Source organism: Bos javanicus, chromosome 5, assembly GCF_032452875.1.
Source record: "Bos javanicus breed banteng chromosome 5, ARS-OSU_banteng_1.0, whole genome shotgun sequence".
NCBI classification, from domain to species: Eukaryota; Metazoa; Chordata; class Mammalia; order Artiodactyla; family Bovidae; genus Bos; species Bos javanicus.
This window is the reverse complement of record NC_083872.1, coordinates 64,364,749-64,385,912: the sequence shown is the minus strand read 5'-3', so window position 1 is coordinate 64,385,912 and position 21,164 is coordinate 64,364,749. Positions and strand designations below refer to the sequence as shown.

Below are 21,164 nucleotides of genomic sequence, written 5' to 3'. Positions count from 1 at the left end.
ATATTAGAGAAACTACCAAAAGAGGGAGAAAATCTCTGCCTTCTATAGGAGAGAGGAATTGATCCCTGTGAAGCTGTGACAAGTGAGGTTTGTGACAATTGCTTGATTTATTAAATAATATACAATTTTCCCTAAGTTTCTATATTGTTAACAGTGGTAAACAGAAATTAGAGTTCCCTATCATTATAGGGGACTGGAATGCAAAAGTAGGAAGTCAAGAAACACCTGGAGTAACAGGCAAATTTGGCTTTGGAATACGGAATGAAGCAGGGCAAAGACTAATAGAGTTTTGCCAAGAAAATGCACTGGTCATAACAAACACCCTCTTCCAACAACACAAGAGAAGACTCTACACATGGACATCACCAGATGGTCAACACCAAAATCAGATTGATTATATTCTTTGCAGCCAAAGATGGAGAAGTTCTATACAGTCAACAAAAACAAGACCAGGAGCTGACTGTGGCTCAGATCATGAACTCCTTATTGCCAAGTTCAGACTTGAATGGAAGAAAGTAGGGAAAACCACTATACCATTCAGGTATGACCTAAATCAAATCCCTTATGATTATACAGTGGAAGTGAGAAATAGATTTAAGGGCCTAGATCTGATAGATAGAGTGCCTGATGAACTATGGAATGAGGTTCGTGACATTGTACAGGAGACAGGGATCAAGACCATTCCCATGGAAAATAAATGCAAAAAAGCAAAATGGCTGTCTGGGGAGGCCTTACAAATAGCTGTGAAAAGAAGAGAAGCGAAAAGCAAAGGAGAAAAGGAAAGATATAAGCATCTGAATGCAGAGTTCCAAAGAATAGCAAGAATAGATAAGAAAGACTTCCTCAGCGATCAGTGCAAAGAAATAGAGGAAAACAACAGAATGGGAAAGACTAGAGATCTCTTCAAGAAAATCAGAGATACCAAAGGAACATTTCATGCAAAGATGGGCTTGGTAAAGGACAGAAATGGTATGGACCTAACAGAAGCAGAAGATATTAAGAAAGGTGGCAAGAATACACAGAAGAACTGTACAAAAAGATCTTCTCGACCCAGATAATCACGATGGTGTGATCACTGACCTAGAGCCAGACATCCTGGAATGTGAAGTCAAGTGGGCCTTAGAAGGCATCACTACGAACAAAGCTAGTGGAGGTAATGGAATTCCAGTGGAGCTATTTCAAATCCTGAAAGATGATGCTGTGAAAGTGCTGCACTCAATATGGCAGCAAATTTGGAAAACTCAGCAGTGGCCACAGGACGGGAAAAGGTCGGTTTTCATTCCAGTCCCAAAGAAAGGCAATGCCAAAGAATTCTTAAACTACTGCACAATTGCACTCATCTCACATGCTAGTAAAGTAATGCTCAAAATTCTCCAAGCCAGGCTTCAGCAATATGTGAACCGTGAACTTCCTGATGTTCAAGCTGGTTTTAGAAAAGGCAGAAGAACCAGAGATCAAATTGCCAACATCCGCTGGATCATGGAAAAAGCAAGAGAGTTCCAGAAAGACATCTATTTCTGGTTTATTGACTATGCCAAAGCCTTTGACTGTGTGGATCACAATAAACTGTGGAAAATTCTGAAAGAGATGGGAATACCAGACCATCTGACCTGCCTCTTGAGAAATTTGTATGCAGGTCAGGAAGCAACAGTTAGAACTTGACATGGAATAACAGACTGGTTCCAAATAGGAAAAGGAGTACATCAAGGCTGTATATTGTCACCCTGCTTATTTAACTTATATGCACAGAACATTATGAGAAACGCTGCACTGGAAGAAGCACAAGCTGGAATCAAGATTGCCGGGAGAAATATCAATAACCTCACCAATGCAGATGACACCACCCTTATGGCAGAAAGTGAAAAGGAACTAAAAAGCCTCTTGATGAAAGTGAAAGAGGAGAGTGAAAAAGTTGGCTTAAAACTCAACATTCAGAAAACGAAGGTCATGGCATCTGGTCCCATCACTTCATGGGAAATAGATGGGGAAACAGTGGAAACAGTGTCAGACTTTATTTTGGGGGCTCCAAAATCACTGCAGATGGTGACTGCAGCCATGAAATTAAAAGACACTCCTTGGAAGGAAAGTTATGACCAACCTAGATAGCATATTGAAAAGCAGAGACATTACTTTGCCAACAAAGGTTCGTCTAGTCAAGGCTATGATTTTTTCCTGTGGTCATGTATGGATGTGAGAGTTGGACTGTGAAGAAAGCTGAGCGCCAAAGAATTGATGCTTTTGAACTGTGGTGTTGGAGAAGACTCTTGAGAGTCCCTTGGACTGCAAGGAGATCCAACCAGTCCATTCTGAAGGATTTCAGCCCTGGGATTTCTTTGGAAGGAATGATGCTAAAGCTGAAACTCTAGTACTTTGGCCACCTCATGGGAAGAGTTGACTCATTGGAAAAGACTCTGATGCTGGGAGGGACTGGGGACAGGAGGAGATGAGGACGACAGAGGATGAGATGGCTGGATGGCATTACTGACTCGATGGACGTGAGTCTGGGTGAACTCTGGGAGTTGGTGATGGACAGGGAGTCCTGGCGTGCTGCGATTCATGGGTCGGATACGACTGAGCGACTGAACTGAACTGAACTGACCCTTAAGTTGAATTTTACTTCTAGTTAATTCATCATTAAAGCGGATTAAAGTGAAAGTCACTCAGTTGTGTCCAACTCTTTGTAACCCCATGGACTATACAGTTTATGGAATTCTCCCGGACAGAATACTGGAGTGGGTAGCCTTTCTCTTCTACAGGGGATCTTCCCAACCCAGAGATGGAACCCAGGTCTCCCTCATTGCAGGCAGATTCTTTACCAGCTGAGCCACAAGGGAAGCTCAAGAATACTGGAGTGGGTAGCCTGTCCATTCTCCAGGGGATTTTCCTGACCCAGGAATTGAACCAGGGTCTCCTGCATTGCAGGCAGATTCTGTACCAACTGAGATTTGAGGGAAGCCCAGTTAATTCATTAACTGAGTAGCTATTGTTTGTAAGCTTCAGTCATTTAAAGGGAAACTTTTAGAGGGAAAGCTCTGAAGGAACAACAAATTAGGCTTGTTTGTCTCCATATGTGTATTATGATTGAAATAAAATTGAAACCAAAGTCAGATTTTTTTTAAGATCAAAAGGCATAGACTCAAATTTATGCTTGTGGACAATATGTGTGAGTCTTCTATGTTATAAACTATATTTGACATGTTTATTTTCCTTAGTAAAAATGTTAAAAGTATTAGCAGACTGTTGCATTGTGATTGTTCTTATGCAAAGTTGAAATTTCCTGTATATGTAACTTTGATATGTAATGCAGTGATATAATAAATGAGGTAATCAATTAAATGTGTGCTGGTAACACATTTCTATACAAATTTAAGCAAATATTTAATAATTTTATTATAATGAATTAACTTTTGAGGCCAGATCCTGAAAACTGGTTTTTGTTTGCAGTTAGATATTTGGGAAGTTTATAGACATTTTTGCTATTTGCTACATTAAACTCTTTATAGTAAAACCTCTTTACTATAAATATTTTCAGAATTAAAAGTATTCCAAAGGTATTTCAGTTACACACATTAGGAAGTTTGCTCATCAGGTATTTGATGAGTATTGCTGATATTGAATATAATCATGTATAAATAAATGTGGAATATTTGACTTAGTATTTGGACAATAATTCAAAATAGTCCTACTTTTCCAACTTCTGTGAATGCTAAAGTATTCTAAGACTGCTGTTATATTGCTTACATGGTACATTATTATTATTTAGATCATATTATACAGAATATATAAATCACATGACCTTTATACTTTAGGAATTTACATTCTAATATTTTTCAACTTGATAGTCTACAATTTAGTTAAGTAGTTATAACCTAAAATAGCTGTAATATGAAAAGTTAATGTTTGAGTCAGTGCCCTCTAAGAGTTAATTCATTATCAAAAATGTTCCAAGTCTTTGGCATCAGTAGACTTCCATCTTCTTTCTTACTAAAATCATGTGTGTGTGTGTAGGGCTTAATTAAAAAAAAAAACTGCCTTAAGTGCTTTGTCGCATACTTTTGAAATTAGAACAGTTTTGTATTGACAGTATCTTCTGGTGATACTCCACTATGTACATCTAGTGGGTTTTTCTTTTTCTTTCAGGAATTGATGCCAACATAAAAGATAGCTTAGGTAGAACTGTCTTAGACATTTTGAAAGAGCATCCATCTCAGAAATCTCTCCAGATTGCAACTCTCTTACAAGGTAAATAGTATTGAATGATGGATGAGTTTGCCTTACAGTTAAGATTAAATTAAAACTGTCCTAATTTTCTCTTGAGTTTTGAGTTAACATTTACTTTTGAATGAAGTTAATATTTGCATTTTTTTTTCTGGTAGACTTTTAAACTAAAGAATAATGAATACCTTTTAATGTTTTATTTCTGTTTTTCAACTAAAATATTTTTTTCACTCACTTGATATTAAAAAGTATTTTTAATTAAACCTGTGTAATAAATATGTAGTTATGAACTTGAAGGTATTGGGGCTATAAAGTGGTGATGCTGAGGTATTATCTTACATTTGAATAATGCTTTAAGAATTTTCTGGCTTGGATTTTCTATTATTTTGTCTGATTTCTATAACTGTGAGGTAGATCAATCAAATATTCTTCTTCTTCTTTTTGCACATGAGGGAAATTGAAGCTCCAGGAAGCTAAGTGACTTGCTCAAACATATATCCTATTCCAAGTGGTAGAACTGATATATAAATGCTGAATTAACAACAACAAAATTGTCCTTTGTTGAAAGAGTACAGATTATTTGCTACCAAATCCAGTAATACAAGATAATTCAGTCTTGCCAGCCTATGGGTTAATAAAGATCATTTGAGTATATCTGTAGTTAGTTTTGGTTGTTAAAATAGATCTACTTAATGTTTGACAACCATCTGGGTACTATTTTTTCATTTGCAGGATACATACTTCCTCATTTGATTTTCTCTTTTTGCTTGGTGGTTAGGCCTGATGTGCAGTGTGTTCTCTTAAAAATACGGATGTTTTTTCTTTTCTTTGCATTTAGTTCCTACACTGCTCAGTGCGGATTATTCTCTACAGTCATTATAGACTGGCTGTGCATGTAATAAAGGGAGGTGGATGGGTTTCATAGGATATCAGTTGAGAAGCTGAATAGCAGCTTTCAGATGAATTAAAACCAAGTTGGGCAGGAGACATGTAGATACAGGAGTCAACAAAGCCCAAAGAGGGAAAGAGAACAGACTCACTACAGGAGGTCATTATGTTCTTTTCTCTCTTTATTTTCCAAAACCTCTCAGAAAACTTCAAGCCCCTACAATTTTCTGATTAATAAAGAAGTTAATTGCTAGTCAAGTGCTATACAGATAAATCAGAGAAGAATACAAGTATGATTATTCATATTAACTGAAATTAAAATCAAGTTGAATGAAAGCTGAAAAATAAAAGAGTGGTATGCAACCTTTAAATCAGTCTTTGCCTTCTAGGCACTTTGTATTTCGTATTTGATTTTTGCCTCTACCTGAAGTTAAAAAAAACTGAGACTTGTGCCTAATATATCTTTTGGGAGAAGCAAATAAATGCTGTCCACTGAAAAGGGGGCATGACATAATTACAGGCACTTTTAACACATTGCATTGGTTTAACTTAGATGAAAATGTTATTATACAGATGTTCTCTTAAATAGTCACTATTTGTTATTAGGTATGTAAATTCGTGATAGAGTATTTGCTACTTCTTTGAATTTTTATAGCTATTGTCAAATTTTAGAATGTGAACACATTATCTATACTCTCTACATTCCTGGTGTTCAATCACTGGCACATTTAATATCTTATGAAAAAGTTTGTTATTGCAGTAAATACAATTTATAGTAGGTAAAATTACTGTCTGGGTCAAAAATTGTAATGATAGAATGCCATATGATGCTTTCTTTTCCTAGCAGAATTTGCCTAGTAGAATTGCTCTTAGGTAGAAACCATTTGGATAGTATGAAGACACAGGTGGTTGGCATGAAAGCACAAAGTGTCTTAACTGAATTTTAGGGAAAAAGGGGTGCCTTCTGAATAAAGAAGCACAAGTAAAAGATACCCTTGGTGAGGAGTCTATTGATTTAATCCCTTAGAGGCTACAAACTCTGATGAATGCCTTTTGGGCAATAGCAGATATACCTTGTTTAGATCACATACTTTGGCTCATGCTGTGTTTCTGTAAAATTGAATTAGCTTTCAGCATTTAAAAATTTAGGATTTCAGATAACACTCCAGAGTTTTGGTTTCTCAAAAAATGCAAGGTTTCATTTTACTTCATGGCTGAACTTTAGATGGTGCATCTGCTCTCTGGTTAACCAGGCTTTGCAGGCTTTCTGTTTTCTTCTGTATCATTGAGATTAAATGTTAGCTGACATATCCCTGCATTCAGATGCTGTTTTCTTTATGATTGAGAGAAAAGTGAGATGATTCTTTTATCTCTGTGTTCGCTATATACTAGCTGAATAAACATGGCCAAGTTAATAATCCTTCCCCTTTAGTTTTCATCTTTAAAGCTGAAATAATAATAGTACCTGTGTCATAGTTTTGAGAAGGTTAAATGAGTTAATTATTATCAAATACTTAAAACAGTGCTGAGTGTATAGAAAGCAATATTTAAGTTTTATTATTACTATATCCTCATCAAAGTTGGAAAAATGAGTGAGGTGCTGAGTGAAGAATACTGCTTCAAGAATAATGCAAAAAACATTATTTTTTTGTTGAACAACAGTTCAATACGCAATTATGTTTATCTCACAAGATTGTAACACCATTGCAAATTACGCTTACCCCACTTCATTTATTTATGTTACCTGACTGGTTGTTATATGCATCTAAATTTTATATCCCTGTTTATGGACATGGTCTATTAAAAGCATCAGTCAGAGAGTTTTAAACCTCCTGCTGCTAAGTCACTTCAGTCGTGTCTGACTCGTGCAACCCCATAGACAGCAGCCCACCAGGGTCCGCCATCCCTTGGATTCTCCAGGCAAGAACACTGGAGTGGGTTGCCATTTCCTTCTCCAATGCATGAAAGGGAAAAGTCAAAGTGAAGTCGCTCAGTCGTGTCCGACTCTTTGTGGCCCCATGGACTGCAGCCCACCAGGCTCCTCCATCCATGGGATTTTCCAGGCAAGAGTACTAGAGTGGGTGGCCATTGCCTTCTCCTTTAAACCTCCAGATAGAATATATTTAAGGAAACCAAGGATGCTATTTATCTTCAACTGGTACATTTATTTTTAAGGAAAGAATGTGACAAAAGTTTACTTTTCATGAAAAGGATTCATGAGTCTCTCTTGAAATATTTTTTATGTTTTAATTTAAAAGCTTTAAATTAATAGCTCATCATGAAGAGCTTTTACTTTGGTTTTTTGAAGTTTTTTTGAAAAACTTAAGATATGAAGAAATAACTGAAAAAGTGTCCATCAAAAGTAAAACCAAGTTAGAGTTTTTAACATATATGAATTCAACTATGTAATTTCAAAAACTTATATACACAGAATATTTAGAAGGCGTGGGAAGACCAACAGTCCTTGAAGAGCACATACAGGAAGATATGACGCAAGAAACACATATTTCATCTCCTGTTGAATCTCCTTCCCAGAAGACCAAAAGTGAGTAGCTAATTATAAAACTCTTGAGATGATATTAGACTGTTATGCACAATTTTATGCTGTATGCGCAAAAGGGCTCAAACTTGTGAAAATTTAAGGTCTAATAAGTTATATCTTATATTCTATATTTTATCCATTATTCAGTCAATATTTATTGAGTTCCTACTGTTTATCAGACACTATTCTTAGTCCTGAGATACAATGGTGATCAAGGGAAATAGCAATCCCTGCTGACATGAAGCTTACATTGAGTGGATATTTCACAGTTGACTTTTTCCCCCTAAAATATGTTTTTCAGTTCAGTTCAGTTCAGTTCAGTTGCTCAGTCATGTCCGACTCTTTGCACCCTTAAGGTAGACTAAAAAACATATATCTTGAATGTAACTGCTGTTTTTTTTTCTTTTTTTTTTAGAATAAATCATTGGGATAAAGTTGCTTTCTGAGAATAATTAGAAAAAAATGAGTATTTGCATGTAACTTATGAAATATTCATGTCCATAGTTGATGCATATTATATATCTGTTCCTTCTGTTATCCCTTTAATGGTTACATAATTATTTGTTTAAATATGTTCTACTATTTGTTTTTGTTGAACCTAGAAAGTAGAATCCCAGCACTATTTCAAATTTTTTAATGTTGAATGAATTCTGTCACTAAAGTAAAATGCCCACAAATGCTTGGGTTGAGGTCCCCAACCTCCAGAATCTAATGCCTGGTGATATGAGGTGGAACTGATATAACAGTAATAAAGTACACAATATGTGTAATGTGCATGAATCATCCCAAAACCATCCCCCCAAAGCTGACTGTGGGAAAACTGTCTTCCACAAAACCAGTCCCTGGTGCCAAAAATGTTCAGGACTACTGTTCTAAAAGACTTTTGAAATTAAATGCTATTATAAGTGAAGTTTTAGGAATTGTAATTCCAAATGATTTTATTTACTACATTTGTGTAAACCTTCAGTACTTACTTTTATTTTGATAAAGAAAAAAAATAGACAAAATTGGAATTTCTTTTTGTCTTTTAATATTATTGTACTAATTATGGTTTCAGTTCAGTTCAATTCAGTCACTCAGTCATGTCCAACTCTTTGCAACCCCGTGGACCACAGCACGCCAGGACTCCCTGTCCATCACCAACTCCTGGAGTTTACCCACTCATGTCCATTGAGTCAGTGATGCTATCCAACCATCTCATCCTCTGTTGTCCCCTTCTCTTCCTGCCTTCAATCTTTCTCAGCACTAGGGTATTTTCAAACGAGTCAGCTCTTCGCATCAGGTGGCCAAAGTATTGGAGTTTCAGCTTCAACATCAGTCCTTCCAATGAACACCCAGGACTGATCTCATTTAGAATGGACTGGTTGGATCTCCTTGCAGTTCAAGGGACTCTCAAGAGTCTTCTCCAACACCACAGTTCAAAAGCATTAATTCTTCAGTGCTCAGCTTTCTTTATAGTCCAATTGTGAATCCATGCATGACTACTGGAAAAACCATAGCCTTGATGAGACGGACCTATGTTGTCAAAGTAATGCCTCTGCTTTTTAATATGCTGTCTAGTTTGGTCATAATTTTTCTTTCAAGGAGCAAGTGTCTTTGAATTTCATGACTGCAGTTTCCAATCTGCAGTGATTTTGGAGCCCCCAAAATAAAATCTGTCACTGTTTCCGCTGTTCCCCATCTATTTGCCATGAAGTGATGGGACCAGATGCCATGACCTTTGTTTTCTGAATGTTGAACTTTAAGCCAACGTTTTTACTCTCCTCTTTCACTTTCATCAAGAGGCTCTTTAGTTCTTCTTCACTTCCTATCATAAGGGTGATGTCATCTGCATAACTGAAGTTATTGATATTTCTCCCGGCAATCTTGATTCCAGCTTGTGCTTCATCCAGCCCAGCATTTCTCATGATGTACTTTGCATAAAAGTTAAATAAGCAGGGTGATGATATAGAGCCTTGACGTACTCCTTTCCCTATTTAGAACCAGTCTGTTGCTCTGTGTCCAGTTCTAACTGTTGCTTCCTGACCTGCATACAGATTTCTTAAGAAGTAGGTCAGGTGGTCTGGTATTCCCATTTCTTTCAGAATTTTTCACAGTTTATGTGATCCACACTGTCAAAGACTTTGGCATAGTCAATAAAGCAGAAATATATGTTTTTCTGGAACTCTCTTGCTTTTTCCATGATCCAGTGGATGTTGGCAATTTGATCTCTGGTTCCTCTGCCTTTTCTAAGACCAACTTGAACATCTGGAAGTTCATGGTTCACGTATCACTGAAGCCTGGTTTGGAGAATTATGAGCATTACTTTACTAGTGTGTGAGATGAATGCAATTGTGTGGTAGTTTGAACATTCTTTGGCATTGCCTTTCTTTGGGATTGGAATGAAAACTGACCTTTTCCAGTCCTGTGGCCACTGCTGAGTTTTCCAAACGGTAGCATATTGAGTGCAGCACTTTCACAGCATTATCTTTTAGGATTTGAAATAGCTCAGCTGGCGTTCTATCACCTCTACTAGCTTTGTTCATAATGATGCTTCCTAAGGCCCACTTGACTTCATATTCCAGGATGTCTGGGTCTAGGTGAGTGATCACACCATCGTGATTATCTGGGTGTGAAGATCTCTTTTGTACAGTTCTTCTGTGTATTCTTGCCACCTCTTCTTAATATTTTCTGCTTCTGTTAGGTCCATACCATTTCTGTCCTTTATTGAGCCCATCTTTGCATGAAATGTTCCCTTGATATCTCTAATATCTTGAAGAGATCTCTAGTCTTTCCCATTCTGTTGTTTTCCTCTATTTCTTTGCACTGATCACTGAGGAAGGCTTTCTTCTCTCTCCTTCCTATATTTTGGAACTCTGAATTCAAATGGGTATAGCTTTCCTTTTCTCCTTTGCTTTTGGCTTCTCTTCTTTTCACAGCTATTTATAAGGCCTCCCCAGACAGCCATTTTGCTTTTCTGCATTTCTTTTTCTTGGGGATGGTCTTGATCCCTGTCCCCTGTACAATGTCCATGGTTCATCAGACACTCTATCAGGTCTAGTGCCTTAAATCTATTTGTCACTTCCACTGTATAATCGTAAGGGATTTGATTTAGATCATACCTGAATGGTCTAGTGGTTTTCCCTACTTTCTTCCATTCAAGTCTGAACTTGGCAATAAGGAGTTCATGATCTGAGCCATAGTCAGCTCCCGGTCTCGTTTTTGCTGACTGTATAGAGCTTCTCCATCTTTGGCTGCAAAGAATATAGTCAGTCTGATTTCGGTGTTGGCCATCAGGTGATGTCTATGTTGTTAGAAGAGGGTGTTTTCTATGACCAGTATGTTTTCTTGGCAAAACTCTTATTAGCCCTGCTTCATTCTGTACTCCAAGGCCAAATTTGCCTGTTACTCCAGGTGTTTCTTGACTTCCTACTTTTGTATTCCAGTCCCCTATAATTAAAAGGACATCTTTTTTGGGTGTTAGTTCTAAAAGGTCTTGCAGGTCTTCATAGAACCGTTCAACTTCAGCTTCTTCAGTGTTACCGGTTGGGGAATAGACTTGGATTACCGTGATATTGAATGGTTTGCCTTGGAAACGAACAGAGATCATTCTGTCATTTTTGAGATTGCATCCAAGTACTGCATTTTGGACTCTTTTGTTGACTATAATGCCTAGTCCATTTCTTCTAGGGGATTCTTGCCCACAGCAGTAGATATAATGGTCATCTGAGTTAAATTCACCCATTCCAGTCCATTTTAGTTCACTGATTCCTAAAATGTCAACGTTCACTCTTGGCATCTCCTGTTTGACCACTTCCAATTTGCCTTGATTCATGGACCTGACATTCCAGGTTCCTATGCGATATTGCTTTTATAGCATCGGACCTTGCTTCTGTCACCAGTCACATCCACGACTGGGTATTGTTTTTGCTTTGGCTCCGTCTCTTCATTCTTTCTGGAGTTATTTCTCCACTGATCTCCAGTAGTGTATTCGGCACCTACCAACCTGGGGAGTTCCTCTTTCAGTGTCCTATCTTTTTGCCTTTTCATACTGTTTATGGAGTTCTCAAGGCAGGAATACTGAAGTGGTCTGCCATTCCCTTCTCCAGTGGACCACATTTTGCCAGAACTCTTCACCATGACCTGTCCATCTTGATGCCCTACATGGCATAGCTTAGTTTCATTGAGTTAGACAAAATGTGGTCCATGTGATTAGATTGGTTAGTTTTCTGTGATTGTGGTTTCAGTCTGTCTGCCCTCTGAGGCCCTCTCTCAGTGCATACTGTTTTACTGAGGTTTCTCTTACCTTGGAGGTGTTAGTACCTTACTTTCAGCAAAATAAACTTTCTGATAATTTTGTTTGCCGTGTTTTGAGTTCTAGCACTATTCTGGTTATATTTTTATTATTTAGCATGAAGTTTTAGAAGTATTCTTTTTTGAACCTTCTGAAAAATTACTCTCTTCTTATAGGTGAAACTGTGACTGGTGAATTATCAAAACTCTTGGATGAAATAAAACTCTGTCAAGAAAAGGATTATTCATTTGAAGATTTGTGCCACACAATATCAGACCACTACTTAGATAATTTGAGCAAGATTTCAGAGGAAGAACTTGGGAAAAATGGAAGCCAGAGTGTAGTAAGTAAGGGGGGAAAGAAGACAATATGTCTGTCTTTGCCAGTTCATTGTGTACCTGAAAACCATGGGATTTATGTGTTATCTTACCTTTAGATTTAGCCAGGGTCAAATGTCAGGCTCTCCATTGCGCTTCCCTGATATTTATTGGTGTTTCATTCTCACAGCATGTGTAGGGAAGAAACGCTTTGATAAATCACTTATGGTTTGCGATGATCTCACCACTGTTAGACCCTTGTAGCATATAAATTCATAGTCCCTTTGATTATGTTCTTTTAGTTTTATTGGGCATAATGACAGTGGTTTCCAAAGAAAGAAGAAAATCTTCCTTTTTGTCTTTTTTCCCTGTTTTCTCTGTCATCTGAGTCTAACACCATCTTGAAAGAAGAAAGACATAGCTGAGCCATGAGTGTATACTTCCTGCCCACTTTATAAATCATAGTAGGAGACAGTCACTGTGGATAGTTTGACCTGAATATTTTCATAATCTTACACAAATCCCAATAGTTTGTATGCAAACTGTAAGCTCAGAATCTGAATCATGAGTAAGAGATTCTTGCTTAGTTGAATTTTTATATTGATACAATATCAAGAAAAACTATAATCAGTCAGTTTAAAGTCAAGATTTTTATATCTGTCTTTAGTCCTATAGAAGGATTTATAGGATGCATTGGTATTAAAGGAAATGCATTATTATGATATGAAACCTTTTATGACTTTTAGTACTTAATTTGTTATGGAAATATTATACTTTCTTCAAAAACTGGTAATAGAGTGGATCGTGTTAAGTATGGCATTTTATTGATGAAGGCTAAAAAAAGTTTTCTAAGTATACTACTGTATGAGAACATTTAGTTACTTACTATTACTTAAAGTGACATTTTCCCAGGGTAGTATTTGCTAGTCTAGGTCCAAGGCCAGTCATACCTTCTAGGCCTGTTTTTTTTTTTTTTCCTTTTACTGTGTTTTGAAAAACATCACATTATTGGCTCCAATAAAAGCTCTTTATGAGTATAATTATTCATAATTGATTAAGTATATGTATAATGAAGTAAATACTTGTAGGTTTTCCCAAATGATATTTTTATAGTAATGAAATATTTACTGTACTAACTTTAATGTTAGGGCAAAACTCCTTGTTGTTTTTTTTTTAAAATCTACAACAGGCCTATGCTAACTCAAATTATAAACCAGTTACATTTCCACATTTCCTTGAAAGTTGATTAGAAATTAAGACATATTTATCCTACATAAACAATACATAGTATTTAGGTCCATATCTAAAGATACCTCTAAAGTGGCTATTTCTGTCTTCTATTCCTCAACCCCAAAATTTTCTGAAAGACCTGATATTCTAGACCAGTGGTTTCAAGACTTATCTTGTTATGTACCAGTAGTAAACAAATTTTGAGCAAACATCCCAAATGTATTTATTTATAATTTTTAAGAATATATGCTATAAATTATGGGGCATATACTACAAGAGAAATTCAAGTGAGGATGATAAAGTGTAAAATGGATGATCTAATCTTTTTCTTTTATTCAGTTGGTATCTTGTGCACCCTAGGGTCTGCATGCTCTACTTGGAGACCATAATTCAAACTTATATCTTTTGAGTAGTAATGGCAAGGGCTTTTGGCATTGAGAGGGTGACATAATTTGGGGTGAGTGGTGGCCAATTTGTTTTGTAAGTCAAAGACTGCTTTTTTTGTAAAAAAAAAAAAAAAAGACTGTGACAGTACTAAGGGAGAAATTAATGCTCCTAAGTTGAACTTAAGTTCAAAATTCAAGCTTATATGTCCATAAAAGCCATCACTCTTTGTTTCTATAATGAAACTTTATATTGTGTTCTTTGAAAATATTATCATATGAAAATATTAAAGGTTACATGAAGCAGAAAAGCAGAGGGTACACATGAGTAAAAGCAAATAGTTCTATTTACCTGGAATAATAAAGTTCATAAAGGGGGACAATGGAGATAAGATTAGAAGATAGAATGAGTTCAGGCCATGGATGATTTTGAATGTCAGGCTGAGAAGTCTGGTATTTATTTTTTAGGAAATGAGAAAAATCTAAAGGATTTTAGATGCATAAAATGCATTATTGAAAGTTGACTTTCAGAAGTTGAATCTGATAGAAACCTGTTATTGAATATTTAAAAAGCAATGCAATTTATTTAACTCTTCTCTACAGCCTGCGTTGTAGTTGGTTAATTCCTGTTTTGTCGAATGTCTCTTTCTATTTATCAAGATTGTTTTCCCAAGTTTTTAAAATGAATTATACTCTCAAATTATACAAAAAATTTATATGAGTACTTATAGATCATTTAATATAAATGGTCATTACAGTGTTGTGAGCTATAGCACTTATAATAGCAATAATGAGATGTGGTTTCTAACTTCGAGGAGTTCAGAATTTCTGCTCCAAGAAGTCTTAAATCACTGTGTGTAGACAAGACTAGTATAAAAAACAAATAAATATTATAAGAATTGACATTTATTAGATGCTTGCTATTTGATGTTTTAATGCTTTATATTACTTAAGCCACCTAATCCATACAGTAATCCTAATAATGGAGTTATAGATTTGGACATGACTCAGCTGGTAAGTTACAGATCTAGGATTCAAACTCAGAGCCAGTGTCATTAATTCCCAGCTCTATTTCTTATAATAAATTACCCTGTAGCCAAAGGAAATTTTTTTAAGGAAGAGATTAATGATTTATAGGTATTCATTGACGTCTTCATGGAGGTAGGGAGAAATTAAATCTTAATCTGGAGGAAGGGGAAATAATCTCTGCACTTGTATTGGAATGAATGAATGGGAGAGAATTTCAATCTGCAGAAACATAATGTGCAAAAGCCCAAAGGTAAGGCCTAGCACTTAAAATGAGGATAATTTACCATGAGAGTTTGTTTTGAAAAGTAGTAGAGAGTGAAGCTGGTTAAGTCATAATAATTTTTAATATTGACATAACACTTTTTATTAATTGATTTAATCCTCATGCTAACCCTGTGAGATAGGTAGTATTACTCCTCCCATTTTATAGATAAGAAAAATGGAGGCACAGAGAACTTGTATGTCCTTCCTAAGTTTACACAGTAAATAGCAGGGCCAGTCTGGTATTTACTGGATCTGGACAAAGGCAGTCTTACCACTCAACTATTTCGTTACAGAACAGGGGAGATAATTAGATTGGGAAGCTAGTCAGAAGTTTAATTTTGATGCTGAGGAGAATAACTCTTGAGTATGGGAGTCCATTTATGAAGGTGACATTTTTAGAAGTTAGAAGTGGTACCTCGATGTCAGATTTTCTAGGGAGAGACTCAAACAGTGATTCTTAGCAATGGTCGTACATTAGACTTATCTAGAAAGCTTCAAAAAATGCAGACATCCTCAGCTACCATGGCAGAACAACTGAAACAGAATTGTTTTGGGTGATTCTGAACATTGTTCTTTGAAAAACTATTACTAACATGTATATTATTGGTCTAGAGGACCCAAAATCTGCTAGGACCTTACTGAAGTAATCCAGACCTCAGATAATGAGTCTTAACTGAGGTCTTGCTAAAACCACAGAATTACGGAATTTTAGATCTAAATAAATCTCAGACTTCTGGTGCCCAGCCTAATTCTACTGTGCAGTTTAAGAGCTCTCTTGAAGTAGGGAGGTTTCAGTTCATCATTAAGGAAAATTCAAACTGTAGTTCAGCCATAATCATAAGTTGCAGTTATTTCTATATTATAATGGAATGTTAAATGTGGAAAACACTTTTATTATTCACATTACTGGCTGAAGGACAGGTGTTTGAGTTCAGTTAAAATTTAAGTTTATATGATATGAAATGTTCAACTTATTTGTTGTCATATGACAGATAATTCCAGAAGTAATTTAGAAAAAATCAAAGTAAAGGAAAATCTGTTGTGTAGCATTTATGTTTTTAATAAATGTATTTTACATATTAATGACTTGGCTTGAATTTTTTAGGTATTTTAACTATTCTTTGTCATTTTAACTTTTATTGCCTTTTTTATCCAGTAGAGGGCACTCTAATTCAGTAATTTAAAATATAAAACCAGCCATCTTATGTAAGAACTTTTATTTTTGAATTGGAAATTTTGGTTTTATTAAAATATTAGCCTTAAGATGATAGTTTGAAAAATTTTACTAAAATAAGTGAATTAGGAATTAAATTCTTACAATGATTGAATGTATCTGATAGAAGGTTTTACATTTAATGTGAAAGGAAGCTCAAGTTAAAATTGCATTTTATCTTGCAAAATTTTAATTCAAAAGTCAGTCTGTTTTAGGTTCTTTTATAATATGCAAATGGAATCATTTTCTAAGTTGAATTAAGACATTATATAATTTAGAATGTAAATTTTGAAAAAATATAAATATCTTCACATTCTTTATCAACCCCTGAAACTTAGATTTTTGAAAGAATATAAAATTATCTGAAAAACATTTTCTGGTCATTTCATTTGTTTTCCCAAGTCATGTATCAGCTTTCCCTCTGTGTGTAAACAATGTACACACTTTTAAAATGTGAACATAGCATGCCTTAGAGAAATTTGATGATAGCATAAAGATCTTTAGAGCAAATTTCAGAATTTAGGTTTCAGGAAATCATTTTTTCAGATACAAATTTTAAAAGGCATTATTGTGTCACCATCCCATGTATCTAAGAAATAAATAAGAAGCATCAGGGATGAAATACGTATTTTTTCTCCTGGGGGGAAACCTAGACACTTTAGCAGCACCTAAGTGTTATTATTTGAATGGAGTTGTGTTGGCAAGTTTTGTGCAATTTAACTCTGTGTATATTTCTTTTATATTATTTCACTTTTATATTTTATATTTCTCTCATATTATTTCACACTCTGGTTTTTTTCTCCCGCTAATTGTTAATTATTCTTGCTGATTATGATGTGGTGCATAGTACTGTATCGTGTGCACATTTTGAAACGTGTTTGACAGTAAAATATCTCTTAATCCTAAGAGCATTCTGTTAAATTATCCAAAGGCAGCAAACTTCCTTCCTAATTAAACTTCTATATATTTGAATTTCATGAAGTTTTGTGATCACTCTGCAGATATAACATCAGCCAATCTTTGTTTTGATATTTCCATTCTCTGTGATCTCTCTATAATATCTAACTTGAATTTAATCTTCCCAACAGAAAACTCAGCTATTATGATTTCCCTGAGAATCGATATTTTTTTCTCATGAGTTAACTGAAATGTTTTGTTGAAAATTTGATAATAATTCAACGTTCTAACCTTGCTCTCCAGATAATGATGAAGTTAATTTTTGACAACTCTCAGCCGCTTGTCACATTGACCTCATTCATTTGCCATAATGCACCTGATTTGTAACTCTGTTTCATGCTGTGCATTTTAGAATTCTTGATCCTGTTTTGGAATAAAGGCTTTGGACAGCCTGCCATTGTAAAGGAATCCCATTTTGCTTCCTAATGCCAAAGGAAATCATTCTAGAGCCTGAGCTTAAAGAGACACGTCAGTGGTGATAATCACTTATCTTTGTGTTCCGGGAAATGTTTTTCACCTTGAAGAACGATTAATTCTAATGGAGTATTGAACTAGTAACCAAAAAAAAAAAAAAAAAAATTACTGAACTCGCTCATGCTTCTAATGTATTTTATCATGGGACCATTTGAGACATGACTACTGAATATTGGGATCAATTCAGCCTCTAACAGATGAAGAATTAGATTCTCTACAATACAGTCAAAGTCAATAACAGTAGATGGAAAATATTCTATGCGCCTGCTTTAATCTCAGGCTTAGAATTTTAAAATTGTCTGGTATTATTTTAGCTTGCTTTTGCCAGAATTTTTATTTCTATTATCTATGCTTTTTAAAGTTTAAATATTTTGGTTGCTTAGTTTCACAACAGTTCCATTTAGTTGATAGCTGCCAGTTTATTCTACCAAATAATTAATAATGAGAAACAGTCTTAATTTGCAGAAAGAATGAGGTAGTCAAGACAGTGAATTTGACAGGGAATGAAAAAGTTCTAAAATGAACCAGGATAATGAACCAGTGAGAAGTATATATTAATAAAAGTGGAAATAGCTTGCCCCTAAAATAAATGAGACAAACATTGACTATGTTATATCTTTTCCTATAATCATCTATTCTATGTTACTGAAATAAATCTATTCTAGCTTTGAAGAAGATTTTCTTTTTACCCTATAATCTTGCTTTTACTTAGCATGGTGTCACTTCCCGAAACATTTAAAGATCTTTATTGTCATAATTATTCTCATCAACTTCACTAATTTACTGAGTCCTCACATTAAGGAATTATACTAATTTCTTCAATAACATGTATTTGTAACTTAGAGTAACATTATGGGCTTCCTTTGTGGCTCAGTTGGTAAAGAATCCACCTGCAATGCGGAAGACCTGGGTTTGGTCCCTGGATTGGGAAGATCCCCTAGAGAAAGGAAAGGCTACCCACTCCAGTGTTTTGGCCTGGAGAATTCCATGGAAATAACGTGTATTTGTAACTTAGAGAAACATTATAGTGTAGAGAACAGGAACTTTGAACTGAAAGAGACTTGTGTTTGAATCTAGGTTCTACTCCTTAGATAAATCATCCTGATCTCCAGATTTCTCATCTGTAGCATAGTATTTTTAAAAAGTCTTTCTGAGGTCTACTTTTAAATCAGAATGTCTAGAGGTAGATTTTCACAATAAACTCCTAAGGTGATTCTTGTGCTCTTTGTGAACTGCCATAGAATGTTTTTTATTTTTTAAATTAAAAACAAAAGTTTTAGAGCATTTTTAAATGTTGACTTCTTTCAGTCAACTACTCAGATCCATTTTCTTCTTCCTCACACAGATCTATGGATCTCAGATTTCGATGATCTGACTTTAATTTGCTTTTGCTTTCTTTCTCTGTTCCTGTGAATGCAAATATTATTGGTCATCAAGGCAAAATGATTTAACATTTCAGTTCAGTTCAGTCTCTCAGTCATGTCCAACTCTTTATGACTCCATGGACTGCAGCACGCCGGGCTTCCCTGTCCATCACCAACTCATGGAGCCTACTCAAACTCAATGTCCATTGAGTCAGTGATGCCATCCAACCATATCATCCTCTGTCATCCCCTTTTCCTCTCTCCTTCAATCTTTCCCAGCATCAAGATCTTTTCAAATGAGTCTGTTCTTCACATCAGGTGGCCAAAGTATTGGAGTTTCATCTTTAGCATCAGTCCTTCCAATGAATATTCAGAATTGATTTCCTTTAGGATGGACTGGTTGTATCTCCTTGCTGTCTAAGGGACTCTCAAGAGTCTTCTCTAACACCACAGTTCAAAAGATTTACCATTAAGTTTTGCTTTTTCTGTTTCTGTGGAAAATGTCATTGGATTTTTTATAGATATTGCGTTGAATCCATAGATGGTTTGGGGATAGTATGAAACCTCTATCAATATTAATTCTTCTAATCCATGAACACAGAATGTCTTTCCATATGTTTGTGTCTTCATTTTCATTTAAGTGCTATAGTTTTCAGTGTATAGATCTTTCACCTCATTGGTTAAATTTATACCTAAGTATTGCATTGTTTTTGATACTGTAATGAATAGGGTTGTTTTCTTTATTTATTGTTCAGATGTCTTGTTAGTATATAGAAATGTGGATGATTTTTATATGTTGGTTTTGTATCCTGCAACTTAATTTGTTGATTAGTGCTAAGGCTTTTGGTGGATTTCATTGGAATCTGAGAGCCAAAGTTGGAGGTGGAGTCTTTAGAATTTTTCCACGTATGAGATCATATTGTCTGCAGACAAAGACAGTTTTGTTCTTCTCTTTCTGATTTGTATACTTTTTATTTATTTTTCTTGCATGATTACTCTGGCTGGTACTTATGGAACTATGTTAAATAGGAGTGATGAGAGTAAGTACCCTCTTGTCTTAGAGGAAAAGTTTTCAGCTTTTCACCACAGAGTATGATGTCAGCCATCATGGGTTTGTCACATGTGGCCTTTATTATGTTGAGATATGTTCTTTCTATACCCAATTTTTTTTAGTGTTTTATCATGAAAAGATGTTGAATTTTGTCAAAAGCTTTTTCTGCTTCTATTGAGATGATCATATGATTTTTATCTTTCATTCTATGCAACTTAACTTTTAAATTATTTTATACTTGAAATTAAGTAAAAATGCTGTTAAAGTACCATATAAATTATAAGTTCAGTTCTGTTCAGTTCAGTTGCTCAGTCGTGTCCAATTCTTTGCGACCCCATGAAATACAGCATGCCAGGCCTCCCTGTCCATCACCAACTCCTGGAGTTCACCCAAACTCATGTCCATCAAGTTGGTGATGCCATCCAGCCATCTCATTCTCTGTCATCCCCTTCTCCTCCTGCCTTCAATATTTCTCAGCATAAGAGTCTTTTCCAATGAGTCAACGCTTTGCATGAGGTGGCCAAAATATTGGAGTTTCAGCTTCAGCATCAGTCCTTCCAATGAACACCCAGGGCTGATTTCCTTTAGAATGGACTGGTTGAATCTCCTTGCAGTCCAAGGGACTCTCAAGAGTCTTCTCCAACACCACAGTTCAAAAGCATCAATTCTTCGGTGCTCAGCTTTCTTCACAGTCCAACTCTCACATCCATACATGACCACTGGAAAAACCGTAGCCTTGACTAGACGGACCTTTGTTGGCAAAGTAATGTCTCTGCTTTTGAATATGCTGTCTAGGTTGGTCATAACTTTCCTTCCAAGGAGTAAGTGTCTTTTAATTTTGTAGCTGCAATCACCATCTGCAGTAATTTTGGAGCCCCCCAAAATAAAGTCTGACACTGTTTCCACTGTTTCCCCATCTATTTCCCATGAAGTGATGGGACCAGATGCCATGATCTTAGAT

General features: G+C 35.6%; 1 protein-coding gene across 4 annotated transcripts in view; it reads left to right on the top strand.

The window, feature by feature from the left end:
* The window catches only part of ANKS1B (ankyrin repeat and sterile alpha motif domain containing 1B), a 1,160,119-nt gene that overhangs the window by 165,295 nt on the left and 973,660 nt on the right, over window positions 1-21,164 (top strand). For all 4 annotated transcript variants that reach the window (XM_061417010.1, XM_061417008.1, XM_061417009.1 and 1 more), the window contains exons 6-8: window positions 4,141-4,242; window positions 7,538-7,651; window positions 12,098-12,264. In XM_061417010.1, the coding sequence (XP_061272994.1) occupies window positions 4,141-4,242; window positions 7,538-7,651; window positions 12,098-12,264 (383 nt within the window). The remainder of the gene's footprint in view (window positions 1-4,140; window positions 4,243-7,537; window positions 7,652-12,097; window positions 12,265-21,164) is intronic.